Raw genomic sequence first — 18,250 nt, 5'->3', positions numbered from 1 at the left:
GTTACTTGATCTGACAGGTGGTGGTATTCTTCGGTTCACACACCTGTCAATGAAGAGATAAACATTTACAGGCCAGTAAAGATCATCATCTTCACTGCTGTTATGACAACTCTTAGTATGTTCTGCTGCACCTGCCATTTTTCTAATTGATTTTGATTATTTCATCTTTCTCATCAAATATGGAGTTGAATTGTTAATTATTGCACTAATCTTCACACCCGCCCTCTCCCTCACCCCCCCCCCCCCCCTTCCTTTTAATTTTCGGTAACTGTATTTCGTATATATGTCTATTCTCTGGCACAAAAATTAAATTTTGCAGTTAACTTTCAGAACTTACATGTTGCTTCATTTGCGGGTTTTAATTTAGAAAATTTGAGTCCTTTTGCAGGTTTCTGTCTAGATGTATTAAAATGTTAGTAACCATGTTTCTGCCCATACTTATATATTGTCAATACTTGGGCTAAATGAATCATATTATTCTGGTTATGCTCTTTTTTCGCCTCTTACACTTGAACTTCTTCTATGTGGAAGGGTGAGTTCTTCTTCAGCACTTGCGTCAGCGCATATGAAAAACAACAATTGATCTTCCCCGTTTATTAAAATGAGCGAACTTATATTCTTCTTGAGTCTGCACCATTGATTCCACTATTATTCATGAGGAACTAAGTATTACTGTGTTGTAGTTGTTTCTATATACTTTGAATATGCTCGCTCTATAAGCAGTGCTGGTTGCATTCTGCAAATTTTTCGCCGCTTACTTGATTTTACTTTTGTATGATAACGAGATGATGAGTTTGTTGTTAAGTAACGTGGCATGATGGTAAGTAACATTGTTTTCCATTTTATGATCCAAAAAACATTGCTTGTGCGAAGAACAAAAGCTATTCTGTGAGGTTACAAGCCATTTACAAAGTATGCTTTCGACAATCCCATTTTAAGCATTCTATCACAGTAATTAAGTTATTTGGCATTACATACGCTTTGACGTTTTAGGGCAGACTATAGAACTGATAATAGCTACATGTTCGGACAAGATGACTAACGTATTCATGCTACCAGCCACTGAAGTGAGGCTTCTCTTATGGATTTATTGCAGCAATTCAGAGAACAAGATAATTACAGCCTATGCAAAGCTCTATGTTCACTTGCTATGCAAAGCTCTCTCTGTTCACTTGCGGTAATCATTTTCAAATATGATATATTTCTTCTTTCTGACTTGTTTGTAATTTTGCTTCCCTTTTTTGCTAATGCCAGCTAAACACATCATGTGTAGATTCAACATCCAAGATTCACAATTGCTATGTCATCCCACAGGAAGTAAAGGTGAAATAGTTCTTTCAAGCCTATAAAATAAAGTTGAAATTTTGATCCATTTTGTAATTTAAATCTAAACATTTGACAAGACTCAGACAAAGCTGTCCTCTGATTTTCTTTTTTGCTCTCTTTTACCTTAGGTTTATGGTCATCTTGCATCTGCAATCTCCACTGATCCAACTTCTTGAGTATCTCTTTCCGAGCTTTCCCCATCAGCATATTCCGGTTTTCGAGCGACATCAGCTCCCTGGTACTATTAAACTTGCTAGAAGAGAAACCGTAAGTCCTTTCTACATATTGAGGTGCATTGGATCCAAAACGAATTCCCTCTTCATCCAGCCTTCTCTGTTTAAGAAGTGCCTCTCTATGGCTCCCCCCCATGAATTATCACGTTCTCTCTTCATTCTCTCATGTGCCTACTGGACAACATTTGCTGCAATTGAAGGATCCAAGCTACCAACACCAACCTGCCGAAAGTTCGAGTAATTTGCAGTATTAGAATTTGCGGCTGCTGTCTTACCAGCACTAGCATTTCTTCCCATACGGATCTAAACTGTATTTTCTAACTTAATATATTGAACAGATTACGGCACATACCCGTTGCATACATAACCACGTAAAACCACATATACACCAGCATCTCACTTGAACTCAGCATGCTTTCAGTCAAAGAATTAGTAAGATTCAGACAGTCTTAAAGGCTGTGTTTGTACTTTTTCTCTGTCCACACAGGACTGAAATTCATTTCAAGTTATTATAGTATATGATCTTTCCTTTTGTCCAAACTGATAAAAATTCTTTTTAACATTATAACATACACCAAAAGTATAGACAAACATTGTATATCACACAACCAACAACTATTCAGTATTTTCAGTATAATGATCTGTTACTCTCTGGTTTTAAAATCCTCATGGCAGCAAGTCCATTTATGAATTATTAGTGAGGATAAACTTAGTAGGCGTTTGACCATGACAACCAAAAATATTTCACTTTATTTGGAATTCTGAAGTTGGAGTTGAAACCGGAGATGAAGAGTTATAGTTTTGGCAAACAATATTTGATTGTTTGAATGTATTGAAAGTGAAAAAAAAGTGAAAACAAGGTTTTAATTGTTTTTCAAATTTTAAATACAACTTCAATTAAGTTAGTTGAGATTTTCATAACCAAATGTTGTTGCTTTTCAAATAAAGTGAAATAATTTTTCTGGAAAAAGTGAAAAATTCTCATGACCAAACGGGCCCTTAAATTTAAGACAACAAATAGTAGCAAATTCCCATGTCAAATACCAAGTGAGCTATTTGGTTATGATTAAAGCACATTTTTTTGCGCGGATTGCCCTTCTTTTGGAGTGGTCTTTAAATTTTGCCCCTCATATTTGTGGTCTTTAAATTATGCCCCTCATATTGCTGGTCTTTAATTTTTGCCCTTTGCGTTGCAACCCTGGGCGTTCACGCAGAAATCATAAGGTTCTGGGTTCGAACCCCCGCTAAAGCATAAATTAAAAAAAAAATTGCAAGGCAAGATTTGGATCGCGTGTATGCCGGACCCGGCATACATTTGTTAAGGAATTACCAAAGTTATGCCGGACCCGGCATACTCTGCCTTATGGGCAGACTTGGCATAAGTATGCCGAGTCCAGCATAACTTTGGTAATTACTTAACAAGTTTATGCCGGCTCTGGCATAACTTTGATAATTCCTTAACAAGTTTATGCCGGTTCGACATAACTTTGATAATTCCTTAACAAGTTTATGCCGGGTCAGCCATATTTATGGACAAACTTTTAATGGGACCAGACCAGTAAATCATAACAAACCAATAAAGAATGTGGATGTTCTGTTCTACCTAAATGTATCTTAATGCATATTCAGGTCTTAAAATTTTGCAAATGTACCTCAGTCTGTTAGTATTTGCACTTACCAAGTTGTGTAAATTGACACATCCGACGATGCACCAGTAGATAAAATATAAAAATAATATCAGTCTTTTATAAGCATGCTTTGTTTCTGCCAATGTATGATCTGTTTCTTTCCCAGCGTTACTACTTTGCTGATGTTAAGTTCAATTTGGTTGCCAATATGCGGAGTTTGAACAAACCAAATTTGGCTTATAAAATAAAGTCTATGTCTTAAGGAAAAGTTATGCCTTATGGGGCATAGTTTTAGTTATGCCTTAACTAAAAGTCTGCCCCATAAGGCATAACTAGGAAAAAACTTTTAGTTAAGGCTTAACTAAAAGTTTGCCCATAAGTATGCCGGATCCGGCATAAACTTGTGAAGGAATTACCAAAGTTATGCCGGATCCGGCATACTTATGCCAAGTCTGCCCATAAGGCATAAGTATGCCGGGTCCGGCATAATTTTGGTAATTCCTTAACAAGTGTATGCCGGTGGGGGCATAGAGAAATTTAAACTATGCCTTGCTATTTTTTTTTTAAAATTTTTGAGTTTTGACTGAGTGGGGGTTCGAACCTGGAACCCATGGGTTTTAGCCGAAGGGCAAAATTTAAAGATTTCAAATATGAGGGGCAAAATTTAAAGACCACCCCAAAAGAAGTGCGAATTGCCCATTAAAGCAACTTCAAATCAACTTCAATTGGGCCCGGGCTTATCCCCTCTAGTAGTAACATATGGCCTTATATATATACTAGTTATGTGAGGCCCGTGCTCTAAACTCAAAATATAAAAGTAGATATTTTAATTAAAAAAATATAATTTGTGTTAGTACAAGTGTACAACAATAACAACCATATACCCCTTGTAGTCCCACAAGTGGGTAATTACGTTAGTAATAATTAAATTTCATATAAGTATATTTTCAATATATGAAAGCAAAACTTTCATTCTACTCCTTTTGTCACAACCCAACCCCGTGGGCAGTGACTAGGGCCCGAATTGGGCACCCGAACACAATCACAAATCCGAGTGGCAAACAGATGACTTATACCGACACAAATATCTAACGCTGCCTCAGATTATATCAAACACATCCAGGTATAGAACAGAAGCCGACAAGGCTATATTTCAAATTTAGATAATTTCCAGAAAAATTTCGGCAGAGTTTCCTTTGTTTTACAGACTATCCAAATTAACCCTGCGCACAGATAATACCAACAAAGACCACCCAGGGCCAACAAAGCAACATTTAAACATATGCAGACCGGCCGCCGCGGCGAATGGGATCGCCCAAACACAACATATACACGCATCCGTACAGAAAGACCCCAACCCACAAACATGTCTACAGACCTCTAAACAGACCGACAGAATCATATGACGGGACAGGGCCCCGTCGTACCCCTGAGTGACGTACATTTATACAATAGCAGGAGACTGTACCAAAAATATAGGCTCCGAATAAGAGAGCGCCTCAGAATAGCAGAATAAGATCCTAAGCGGGCGGATCAGCGAACCTATCGTATGTACCTGCGCGGCATAAAAACGCAGCCCCCGAAGAAAGGGGGTCAGTACGGAATATGTACTGAGCATGTAAAGCATGAAATGTAGTAATAGACTCATAAGGAGACAAAGTATGTAGGACCCAATGCAACAATCAGAAATTCATAAAACTTGCCTTTGGACATATTTGATCTATATCATTCTCATATCAATGTCAATACAGTGTTTTGTAATCAAAGCTGCATAATCATTCTGTATATAACATATATAACGTGTCCTGGCCCTCTAGTGAGGGGCTCGGTAATTAAAATCATAGTATCATAAACATGCATATAGACGTGTCCCGGCCCTTTAGTAAGGGACTCGGTAATAAGGAATATGCCCTCCTGGCCACCATCTCCATATCATCATGTCATCATATCATCACATCATCATATCATCATATATATATATAACGTGTCCCGGCCCTCTAGTGAGGGACTCGGTGATTAATATAGTAAATATGCGCACGAGAACGTGTCCTGGCCCGGGACTCAGTGAAGGATATAGCGATAAGCACGAGCAGAATAATGAGCAACCACATATATGCAATTCATCTTTTGAGACTCAATGGACAAGCACTAACCAGCTCTAAAGTGTCAAAATAATATTCATATTCAGTTCTTTTTAAGTCTCATAACAAACTATAACAAGAAACGTTTCAGATTTCGTGTACATGTATCAACTTAGCATGGTGTAGCTTTTGAAAGTCAAGTATGTCTCTACTTGTGCAATTCTTTAAGAGTAGGAACTTCTATACATCATTCATTAGTCAATCATATAGTAGGCACATGACAATAGCCTTAATGAAATATAGAATCATAAGTCATGCATGGAACTAGAGAATAGAATTTACCCCGAGGTTCATATCGTTTCATACTTATGTTTAGGACATGCCAAAAGAAAGAAGGAATAGGCTTTACATACCTTTAGCGTTTAGTTGTATTCTAACTTGTACTTGCTGCCCACAAACACTTATCCTATATCAAGATATGAAGAACTACAATTAGTCTACAAGGGAATTCAATACGTATTTTGACGCTCACAATTCCTTTCTAACATTTAAACGACGTTTCATTCGCATTCAAACCCACTAGCGTTACAAGCTAACATTGCTAATCGTTCTTTCATATATTGATCAAAACTTGTTTAAACATGACTTAGGGAACTTGGGCAGTCCATACACCATTCAAAACTGTTTCATACACATGGCTAAACAACACACATAGCATTTCCATTCTCACTTAGCAATTTTCCAGTTTTAACTTGCAACAACAACAACACGTTTAATGACATTACTTTCATGATTTTTGGAACTGTTTTAGCATCATTTTCATTCTTACAACAGCCCACCATCATTTCAGTTTCAACTTGAATCAATGCACTTTACTTTCACTAAACGTTTGCAACAAGAATCAACATTCAACACACACAAATTCACTTCTAACATCAAAACTGTCCACAGTTTTGGACTGCCTATACACTTCATCATAATTCATTTCTTTAACACCTCAATTCACATATTCAACATGCATACAATACACCACAATGTCTATAACAATAACAATCCAAATGTGACACAAAACAGTCCCTAAATCTCCCCTAAAACAGTCCCTTTTTACACGGCTACAACACCCTTCCCACAATTTCGTGATTTTCATCCGTTTATCCAACTACAATACATTCAATCCATTCCAATACATGTTCAAGAAGATAAAGCATGACTTCATTAGAACCTTCAACACACGGATCATTTTCATTTCAAGAAAAACAGTCCAATATCCAACATACAACATCACAACCAAACTTCTACAAATCTTTGTTCGTTTGCTTATGTTGATACATATTCAATTCATCAACAATACATGCAAAATGAAATCAATCATGACTTCACCTCACTCACGGCTAACTCTTTACTTCAACTACAACAACAATCCAACAACAACATGCATGAACTATACATTCAAATCGTCATACAACACATGAAAAAAATTATCAACTCTTACCTTGTATCTACACTTCAATCGGCTAGCCTTCACTTTCACTTCTTGGATTTTTTTTTTAATACTTGTTCTTGCTATATCAATGGATGCTACACGTTAATATACTTTCAATGGAGTTAAATTGCTTGAGAAACTGAAATTTTTGGATCAATTTTTTGTTCACCATTTTCGGCTAGCTCTAGCCGTGAGTCTCTCTTTCTCTCTCTAAGTGTTCTACACTTTGGAATGTTGTAATGAGTTGTGAAAATGTGGAGTGAACAGATTTTTTTTTGTCTCTTTGTCCCCTCCATGCCTTGGACATGTGGATCACACTAAATTGGGTCAAGATTCCTTGACCAAGGCACTATAGTGCACGGCTACACATGGAGAAAAATGTGGGCAGATTTTTTTTTTGTTCCCAATCCCACTTATAGTTAGTTTAATCCCAATTTTTTCCATTAATATATCAATGCCAAACGAAATTGTAGTTAAATTATGACTTGAAACGAAACCGGAAGTTAAAATCTCTATTTCGTATCTTAAAATAGTCTTGTCTTTAACTTGTCACTTTTAGTTTAAAACGTCCCAATGTATGAAAATATGGGATATAACACCTTTAATATTTTAACTTTCATTTTGATGAAATTATTTACTTCAAATCAAATGCGGAGCCAGAATTTGACATTTATAAGTTATGTATCCTAATTTTTTGAAGTTATTTAGTTCTAAATAAATAATCTATACATAGTTAATGAACTTTTAAGACAAATACATAATTTAACTTGTGCAGCAGATGGAGCTGCTCCTCCCTTAATAATGGATTAGGGGTTCGAACATGGATATGAAAAAAATGTTTGGAGGGAGCGGTTCCCCCGAATGGGCGCGATACAGTGCGAATTATCTGAATTAATTGGGCTCAAATGCGAATATCGAGCACCAAATAGAAAATCAAAGAACATGAAAAATGAGGCAGGAGGTTCGATAGCTTTTGAAAAGTAAACCTTAAAAACAAAAAACAAAAAAAATTGACTTAAATAAATAAGATTAGGACCTAAAAGTAATTAATTAAAAAATTTAAAAAAAAATTAAAATTCTCGTGAGAACTACAAAAGTCCCTAAGTTTGCCCTTATATATAGTAGTAATATAGGCGGAACTCCATCCCGATCTCTTTCCCCGTCGCACTTGTAATCGACGAGCTTAGCAAGACTTTCCCCTTTCTTTGTTAATTTTGTCATTTATTCATTTTCTAATTTCTTTCCTTGAGTTTTCTACGCTAGGATTTCGTTTTGATTTCATTGTCTCAAGTAGAATGTTCCTCAAAATGGTAAGATCTAAAATGGCGCAAGTAAAGTTGTCGATTTCAGAAAAAAAATTATGTATATATATATATGTATATAACTTGATAAATTAGTATATATTTAATTGTGCGCTCTAACCAATAAAATTGTCTTTGAGGCACGTTGGTTGCAACTGTTGCTTCCTTTACATGTCACTCCAGATCGAACCTGAATGTCACTTTTAATTATTTTTTTGAGCCTATTTTTAGGAAAACAATAAGCGTTAAATGAGCTCACCCAGATTTGAACCTGCACTGTCACCACATATTGCAAAGCCTTAGCCACTGAGCTATCTCTTTCATTTGCTTCAGTGTATTAAATTTTATTTATTACACATATTTGACCTATATACTTGTATTTTCACCACTGCGACGCTATTAATGACCAGTCCGATACGGTATTATCCCTCAGTCGTCATTAAACTTTTTGTTGGAGGTTATGTCAAGATAATGGTGCCCCCGCTGTCTTAAAATCCTGGGTCGCCTCTGAATTTTCATTTTCTGCTGAGGGATGCATTACTGATTCCTTTGCCTATGTTCTTAATCCTATGTCAACAAATCAGTTACATTTACTTCATATGAGTTATGGATGGGTAGAAAGTCTGACCTAAGTATCTTTTAGATATTAGGCATGTGATATTGATAGCAAATTAGGTTAAGAGGAAATAAAAATGTCCATATGAGATTTAAGTTTGAAGTTAGGCTTGAGAGTTTGCAAGTTCAGCCATTCAGACATGTACATTTGAAATATTTTGAACTACCCAATCTAATTAACTTTAGACCCAAAAATTTTGAGCTGGCATAGCCCAAGATTAAAGTTGAAAGATATTCCCTGAGCATGCTGGAAGCATTTTCCCCCTTATGCATATCTATGCTCAGTACTTACTTTGGCTCAAATTTGTTCCTTTTTAAATAGTTTATGAACTGGTATTATAATGTCAAGACAAAATTAGAGTGCATTTTCATTCATGATTTAACTACACCTTTGGGACGGTACTTTTGGTTCCTTTCTGAAACTCCCTGTGCTCTGAGATTCACAAACAATATAGTCGGAAGACTGGAGACGGTCGGCAACTCAATTGTTTCAACGATTTGTTGGTGAAATATCAACTCATTCTCATAAAATCTGGAGAGAAACAAAGTGGATTTATTATGAACTCCCGTATTTTTATTTTTATTTTGAATTCTAGGTGAATACCCACATAGATAGGCAATCATTTTGATTAATGTTGACGAAGAAAAGGACAAAGTGTGTTGGTGTGAGGGTGGAGCTGGGTAGAGGAAAGTGAAGTAAATGGTGGATGAGTTGCCGACAGTCCACACCGTTTAGTGGATACTAATCTTTAGTTTTTTTCCAGCTTAATACCCAGATGAACCCTTAAACTTGGCATGTTTTGTAAGATAGACATATAACTTTACAAGGTGACCAGATAGACACTTAAACTTACTCAAAGTGTATTTTTCAAGTTTTCCAGTTATTTTGAAAACAAAAACTATATTTTTCAAACACTCACAATTTTCATGGCCAAACAAGCCCTAAATATATCACAAAATATTTTTTTTAAAATGCAAAAATAATGCAAACGCATATACATGAGACTATAAATGTGCACTTAAACCAATAAATACTCGCTAATCGCAATTTTGCAGCTTTCAATTAACTCGGGTTTTTTTTTTACACTTGAATAATTAAAAAATAATAACTTTAACCAATAAAAATCCTTAAAAAAAGAAATTTCAAATTAAGAAATTTCTAAGTTCAGTATTTCAAGTGTAAAAGAAATTTCAAATTAAGAAAACTGTAAAGCCGAGAAGAAAATCCTTAAAAAAAAAATCTTAATTTGAAATTTCTTTTTTTAAGGATTTTTATTGGTTAAAGTTATTGTTTTTTAATTATTCAAGTGTAAAAAAAAAACCGAGTTAATTGAAAGCTGCAAAATTGCGATTAGCGAGTATTTATTGGTTTAAGTGCACATTTATAGTCTCATGTATATGCGATTGCCTTATTTTTGCATTTTAAAAAAAAATATTTTGTGATATATTTAGGGCTTGTTTGGCCATGAAAATTGTGAGTGTTTGAAAAATATAGTTTTTGTTTTCAAAATAACTGGAAAACTTGAAAAATACACTTTGAGTAAGTTTAAGTGTCTATCTGGTCACCTTGTAAGTTTATATGCCTATCTTACAAAACATGTCAAGTTTAAGGGTCCATCTAGGTATTAAGCCTTTTTTTCCTATTAAAATCATTTAGTGGATAAAAATTTAAAAAGTTAACTCTTACGCATGTCTTCCATCAAATGTACTATTGAGCAATACTGGACACTTTGTTATTAGAGGGGATCCATTTACGTGGCTCTTGTTTCTTTCATTTCATTTTTACAAATGTGACATTCATCTATTAGTGCACTAGACGAATAATCCGAAGACAGATTCACTAATTTAGAGATGAATTCAGAATTTAAACTTTATGAAATTACATTCGAAATCTAACCACACTTCATTTAATTTGCTAGGCTCCAAATTTATTGAAATACTTGAAGCTAGAATTAGTGAGTTCTAATACTACAAACGAGAGTTCCACTAAATGCTGGTAAGCCTTCTCTTTTCTTCCTCAGTTCTTGCATGCCTTTCCGTGAAAGATTCCTGGAGATGTTTTAACACAACCTTTGTAGCGCTTAGAAATGGTTTATAACTACACTTGAAGAAATGTGGTTCATACTATTAGGAAGCATATTTTCAATAATATTTGACTATGAAAATTCTAAATGCAACTTCAATACATTTAAATAAATCAAATATTCTTTGCAAAAATTATAACTAAACACAATTTATCTTCAATTCCAACTTCAAAATTCCAAATAAAGTGAAAAATATTTGGTTTTAATGGCCAAACGCCTATTAAAATGTGGAATCCAATTGTTTGTCTAACACTTGTTCTAGGTAGGTAATTTTATTCTATACGGCAGAATACAGAAGGACAAACAAATCTAAGGTGTTGTAGGATTAATTAATGGAACAATAATAATAAGAATAAAACAACCATTTTCTGATTCGACATCAGACAATTCTGTGTACAACTGTATTCTAACGTATACAAAAGAAGGCGTGGCTTTGTCTCATTGAAATTTATCTGCCACCGTAGCTTCCATTGACCTTCCTAGCAAAACGTGCCACCCATATTCAAAGTGTGACGCTTGGGAACTTGCACGATCCGTAACCTGCAAAAATACAAGAACTCATGTTATAAAACAATAATGACAGATAGATATTATTAAAATTATACAACAACATCTATGACAGATAGGGCCCAAATGCTCCAAAAAATGACAGATAGATATTATTAAAATTATACAACAACATCAATTTTAATATGTTTATTTTGTTTACATGTCTGTGTGTGGGGACATAACTTGATCTTCAAGAAAATGGATTTGATTGGTTGATAACAATTGTCTATTTCCACGTGTCAATGCATTTGACTATTTCAAACCTGATCAGTTTTTTAACAAGTGACTTTACAAGGCTGATGGAAAGCGCGAGGAAGGAGGAAAACCCTGACTAGCACCAACTTTCAACAATTCAAGATTAGAATATTGCTTCAACTTTCGTCCCCAATCTTATTTTAAGTGCTTCTGCTGAAGCAGTAGGAGGATGAAGTGAAATTAGTGAATATTGAAACAGTAACTAGTATGGTGGGGAAGCTAATGCGTGCGGTTCAGTACGACTCTTATGGAGGAGGTGCTGCTGGCTTGAAGGTACTTTCTCTCCAGTCATAATATTGGATGGAAACTCTCTATATATGATGATGGAAATAACTAGTATATTTCTGTTAAGCTATCAGTCTTTTTTCTTTTCCTATGTAAGCAGGTGACCTGTTTTATTTTCTATGTTATTAGTCTCCCTTTATATGGTCTATTACTTGTAGTTATCTTACAGTATAAATATTCTCTTGCTCTTTGTTGATTGTCGCAGTATGTTGAAGTTCCAGTGCCTACTCCAAATAAGGATGAGGTCTTGTTAAAGTTGGAGGCCACAAGCTTAAATCCATTAGACTTGAGGTTTCAGAAAGGTGTCAATCGTCCTTTTGTTACTCGCAAATGTCCTGTCATACCTGGTAAGTTCAATTAATCTGTCACATCTAGTCCTTTCTTCAGAATCCAAAATAAGGAGACATCAAGAGGCCCTAATTAACCCCTTCTAGCTCATCATTTATAGTTTTCTATTTAGTATGTTATACACTTCTAATACTGCAAATTTTTGTGAGGAGTAGGTACTGATGTAGCAGGAGAGGTTGTAGAGGTTGGATCTAGTGTTGTAAAATTTAAGGCTGGTGACAAAGTTGTGGCAGTTCTTAATCTTCTTGTAAGTCTGATTCACCTTTCATTTGACTTGCTTTCAGTATGTTATTCTTGCATTTTTCTTCAGTCGGTATGTTCTAAAATTACACTTTAAGTCACAGAAACCTTTGTCTCTGTATCTTATTTAATTTGGTCTCTGTTGTATTAGAAAGTATCCTCATCAACTTGATCTTTTTGCCTTAATATAATGTATTAAGGTTATATACGCTGGTAGTGTAAACAAATGTTATAGTATATCCATCCAATTTCTTTAGATTACAATTTAAGTGTTGATTTGGAGAGTTACATGTAGACCAACTTAAATTGTATGTATAAGAGTAAAAATTCATTGAATTGCAGATGCACAGAATATGAACTCTATTATCATAGTTGTAAGGTAACAATATTCATGTGCTTGATAACAGATAGGAGGTGGATTGGCCGAGTATGTCGTTGCAAAGGAGAGCTTGACTGTTCCAAGACCAGAAGAAGTATCAGCTGCTGAAGGTTCAGGGCTTCCAATTGCTGCTCTTACAGCACACAAGGCCCTTGTTGATATTATCGGGATCAAATTAGATGGAAGTGGACCGCATTTGAACATTCTTGTCACCGCTGCCTCAGGTGGTGTCGGACATTATGCTGTTCAATTGGCAAAGTTAGGTAACACTCACGTTACAGGTACATGTGGAGCTCGTAATATTGAATTCGTAAAGAGCTTAGGAGGAGATGAGGTTCTTGACTACAAGACGCCAGAAGGAGCAGCTCTTAAGAGTCCATCAGGAAAGAAATATGATGCAGTGATTCATTGTGCTAGAGGGGTTCCTTGGTCAACATTTGAGCCTAATTTGAGTGAAAATGGTAAAGTCATTGATCTGACTCCTGGGCTAAGTGCAATGTACACATATGTACTGAAGAAACTGACATTCTCCAAAAAGCAGTTGCTTCCATTTATTTTGATTCCTAATGGAGATGAGGAATTAAACTTGCTTGTTAGGTTGGTGAAGGAAGGGAAGTTAAAGACTGTTGTTGACTCCAAACATCCTCTAAGCAAGGCTCAAGATGCTTGGGCTAAGATGATTGATGGACATGCCATAGGGAAAATTATTGTGGAGCCATAAAAAAATTTGTTGCAATTGATTTAAATGTGAAAATGTTGCTGTTGAGCATTGATAATATACGAGGATTGAAATCTCAAACCGCTCAAATTTTCATGTAAATGGAGGAAATAACTATTTTTTACTTCACTCAACTAGCTTGCATATATAAATGATATGATATTCAGGTACTTATAGAAGACTTCTAATATTTACTTACTAAGAACTTGCTCGCGCTTCGCGCAATTATGAAACACAATATAAATTTAAATAATTTTTTTTATTTATATCTTCTACTAATAATTATAGCAAGATGAACAACATATTCTTTAAATTAGAAAAATTCATCACTTCTAAAAAATAAACTCAAATATCTATTTCTTCTCCTATTCCTTTTCCTTTTTCAATTTTTCAATTTTTTTTTTTCTTTTCATTCCAATTCTGTAATCCCCCTCTTAATTCTACGCCTTAATAAAAGAGGAGATGTCAATAAAATGTTCACAAAGTCTTCAAAAACATTAGCTAGAAAATCAGAAAGAGATGTTTAACAAAACTTTGCCAACTCCAAGATAAACACTACTAGCAAAAATTTGGTGCGGTCATAAATCAAACTGACCAAATCAGGAGGAGCTTAGCCACTGATCCCTTCAATAATAAAATCAAGAGGCAAGGTCAGCAAATTTTTGAAGGAATTAATCATATTTAACCGATAGAATAAAAGAATTCACATAACTTGGCAACAAACCTAGGAAATGAAGAAGATAATATGATAAATGATATCCACGTTAGATACATGATTATACTTCGACACAATAGCCCCGTTATATTTATCACTAATACAATAGTCAACATATCTACTTGATCAAAGAATTCCCGACCAATTAAATCAAGTTCTCGAAATTAGAAAACAAAATAAGTTGTTTAAGAACAAAATAATTCTCATCCAGAGTTCTGATTTGGAAATTGGATAGTTCCCTTAAAGAAAGTTATTTAAGAACATGCTAATCGAGGAACTAATAATAATATTGCGTAGATTAATGATATTTTAGAATGATAATATACATCAAAATATTTGTCCCAATGCTTTTGTCCAATTGAGTCACAGACAGTTTAACCTCCTTATTACAAACAAAATTCAACCAAGAAGTGATTTACAATAAATCTTAAATCTCTATGAGTAAAGGTTGGAATACCAGATACCCGGATTATCATATCCTTTGAGCCAAAATGAATATCAGATGGGAGAATGCTCCTCAATAAGATATAAAGAGCCCGTTTGGATTGGCTTATAAGTTGGCTTATAAGCTGTTTTTAGCTTTTTTGAGTGTTTGGCTGACCAGCTTAAAGTCATTTTGTGTTTAAAATAAGCTCAAAAAAATAATTGAGTCAATTTGACTTAACTTATCTAAAGCAGCTTATAAGCTGAAAACAACTTATAAGCCAAAAAAAATAAGTTGGGCTACCCCAACTTATTTTTTTTGACTTATAAGCTGTTTTCAGCTTAAAGCCATAAGCCCATCCAAACAGGCTCAAAGTCTGTTTGGATGGGCTTATGCCTATAAGCTGCAAACAGCTTATAAGCTAAAAAAAATAAGTTGGGTAGTCTAACTTTTTTTTTTGGCTTCTAAGCTGTTTTCAGCTTATAAGCTGTTTTAGATAAGCTAAGTCAAATGGGTCCAATTATATTTTTGAGCTTATTTTAAGCACAAAATGACTTTAAGCTGGCCAGCTAAACACTCAAAAAAGCTGAAAACAGTTTATAAGTCAATCCAAACGGGCTTATAGAAGTAACAACGTAGAGAACTAAGTGTATTTAATTGGATTAGTGAAATTTCTAGGCAACTGTTACAAGGGGAGGGGCGTAATTATTTTTGAATTAATGACGCAACTGTTGGACTCTTTAACATATGACCATTGACATATCACATAAATGACATAATATTAGGGAAAAAAACTAAAGAAAGTGATATATTAGTTACTAATTATTCATTATTAATATTAATACCAATGAACGTTTCTTATATGTAGTGACCTTTGGATTTTCAAATAAAAAACATTGAGACAGTCTAGTACATGCAAATCTGAGGCAGCTTTGGGACGTTACAAATAAAAGAAAAACGGCTCTGTTAAATTATATTTTTTTCCATCTTTAAAATTAAGTCTAATTTAATTGAATGAGTAGAAAGAGGGGGAAAATGACAAAAAAAAAAAAAAAAAAAAAAAAAAAGAGGAAAAAGATAAATAGAATTTTTGGCCAAAGAGAGGTGCCTCATCACTCTCCTAATTCTTAGCTTCATATTTATATATAATATAAAGCTAGAAAAAAAAAAGAGTGATGTGGCATCTCTCTTTGGCCTAGGATCCTATTTATCTTTTTTCTCATTTATTTGATAGTTTCCCCGATTTTTCTTCTTTTATTGTACAAGAATAAATGTGTCATCAATTGTTACTCCTCCATTCATTCATATTCTTAAATGTAAAGAACTTAATGATATTTATTTCCATTACTCACACAACCTTTTATTATCATAACCCCTAAATAACTAATAGCCATGTCCATGGCATCATTTGGTATTCCATATTGTAGTCCTATAAATAGATTATTCATTCATATTCATATTCATATTGTATTAATCACGTTTGTTTGGAATTTTAGTGTGTTTATACAATTAATTGCTAAGTAAAACCTACCTTTTTATGTTGAGGTTTTTATTGTTAAAATCAGTTTGACAGATTGGTGAGTCGTTGTACAGTTTATGTGCGTTGTTGGGATATATTTCAATGTATTTGTACAGTTAAATGCCAAGTAAAAATCATCGATCGCTGATCTCTTCTCCATTGTCATTTTTTTTTAGCTTTTGGTATTTATTTGGTTTGATTAGAGGTAAAGGCGAGGAAGAGGCAGAGATGGATGGATAATAAGAAGTTAGGCAAAATATATCAAATCACCCTTAAACTATACTCAAAATGTCGATATCACACTTAAACTATACGAACGACCTATTACACACCTGAACATCTAAAAACTGAAATTATTTGCCCCCTGCAAACTGATGACCACTTGCACAATGGAAAGTGTAATACACTCGCCTGCCACGTCAGCGCCAAATCAGATTTCTTTTAAATTTTAAATTTTAAATTTTAAATTATTTTTCTTTTCTTTTAGTTAAAAAATTAAATTTCCACCTTCTTCTTCATTTCACCCGCCCCCGCCCCCGCCCCCACACCCCCCTGGTTTCTTCTCCACCTTCACGCCACCCCCACTCCCCAACTCCATCACGGGTGGGGGGAGGGGTGGGGAAATGAAGAAGAGAGTCCAAAACTATAATACCCTTACAAAAAACATTTTGAACCAAAATACCCCAATAAAAAAAGTTACAAAATTACCTATAGCGCAATATTTTACTGCGCTATAGCACTAACGGAGACGGAGTCGTTAACTGCTATAGCGCAGTAAATTACTGCGCTATAATGTCTACACGAACATGCTATAGCGCAGTAAATTACTGCGCTATAGTGCGTTTTTTTTTCCAGCCCTTTTAGTTAACCCTTCTTCCATTACACTTTTTAACGTATTTTGACCATAGATTAATCATGCTTCGCAACCCCGAAACATCAATATTTTATATAGAACCCAAGGTAGGATCAATACATCAAGGATACGCAAAATTTCGGATGACCATTTTAGTGGCTGAAAAGTGCTCGAGCGCCATTTTCATTTGAAGGTTCGGCGACATTATCTTGAAGTTCTTTGCGAATATTTAAACTTGTTCATCAATAATTAATCAAAAGTTTCTCAAAATGACAGCATTCATACAAAAAAAAAAACTTAATTAAATTGCACCATTCATTCATAACCTTGAGTAGATGAAAATACTTAACATACTAATATTCTTCAAAATAACAGCATAATCATAAAATCATCAAAGTAAGAAAAAATCTTTAAAAAAATTCATCAATTAATGTCCTTGAGTTGATCTTCCCCCACCACCGCTAGACGTACCACCACCGCTAGACGTACCACCACCACTAGAGGTACTTCCACCGCGAGATGTAGTTTGACCACCATGTCGTAAGGGACACTTGCACTTATCATGACCAACATAATTGCAAAATGAGCATTTTCGAGTGTATCTCCCCAGTGGAACATCCATTTCATTATGAATACGCGAGTATGCATTCTTTCTGAATTTACGGATAAATGCTTTATTTGCGACCATTGAAAATGGATCCGGTGGCCAATAACTCTCATTGCCAAGTGGGTAGAACTTCCAGCATATGTTCTTGCATAATTTTCAACTGTATATTCCTCAGCCATGTACGAGGAGGCGTTCTTTCCCATTGTGATGAAACACTTGAAGGCATGAGAGCATGGCATGTGATATGATTGCCACTTGCCGCATGTGCATGTTCTTGGAATCTCACAAATTGTGTGGACGTTACCTCCTTTACCTTGGTGTACACTTGTTGTGAGTTCAAATATGCGCTCTGCAGGGTTGTACTCCATCCGATCATGTTTCTGAGCCTTATATTTGTGGTGCTCGAACAGTTTTGACGATTTTGGCAACCATTTTAGACCTTCTGTTGTATATGCTTTGGCCTCTTTTGATCTAGTGACGAACCGCTCCACAACCTGCTTAAATGTCATTCTCACCATTGCGGTGACAGGTAGTCCGCGTGCAGATTTTAACAAACCATTGAATGACTCAGAGCTATTTGTTGTCAGCATACCCCATCGCCTACCTT

General features: G+C 34.9%; 1 protein-coding gene and 1 long non-coding RNA gene across 2 annotated transcripts; both read left to right on the top strand.

Annotated features, from left to right (window-relative positions):
* Window positions 1-199: 199 nt before the first annotated feature.
* Window positions 200-2,346, top strand: LOC132610889 (uncharacterized). The gene is made up of 3 exons (XR_009571364.1): window positions 200-1,177; window positions 1,255-1,323; window positions 1,455-2,346. It is a non-coding gene; the product is annotated as an uncharacterized LOC132610889 (long non-coding RNA).
* Window positions 2,347-11,542: 9,196 nt separating this feature from the next.
* Window positions 11,543-13,697, top strand: LOC132610887 (chloroplast envelope quinone oxidoreductase homolog). The gene is made up of 4 exons (XM_060325294.1): window positions 11,543-11,828; window positions 12,046-12,187; window positions 12,344-12,435; window positions 12,836-13,697. Exons 1-4 carry the CDS (start codon window positions 11,763-11,765, stop codon window positions 13,526-13,528), a joined length of 993 nt encoding a protein of 330 aa, XP_060181277.1. The 5' UTR covers window positions 11,543-11,762; the 3' UTR covers window positions 13,529-13,697.
* Window positions 13,698-18,250: the final 4,553 nt, after the last annotated feature.

Source organism: Lycium barbarum, chromosome 9 (assembly GCF_019175385.1).
Source record: "Lycium barbarum isolate Lr01 chromosome 9, ASM1917538v2, whole genome shotgun sequence".
NCBI classification, from domain to species: Eukaryota; Viridiplantae; Streptophyta; class Magnoliopsida; order Solanales; family Solanaceae; genus Lycium; species Lycium barbarum.
Note: the sequence above shows the minus strand (reverse complement) of the source record. Positions and strands in the feature narration are given on the sequence as shown.

Bases quoted from the DNA above. Each gene is read 5' to 3' on its own strand.
- LOC132610887 (XM_060325294.1), top strand. From the start codon at position 11,763: ATGGTGGGGAAGCTAATGCGTGCGGTTCAGTACGACTCTTATGGAGGA. The intron at 11,829-12,045 runs GTACTTTCTCTC...TGATTGTCGCAG, and splicing joins GAGGTGCTGCTGGCTTGAAG to TATGTTGAAGTTCCAGTGCC. The intron at 12,436-12,835 runs GTAAGTCTGATT...GCTTGATAACAG, and splicing joins TGGCAGTTCTTAATCTTCTT to ATAGGAGGTGGATTGGCCGA.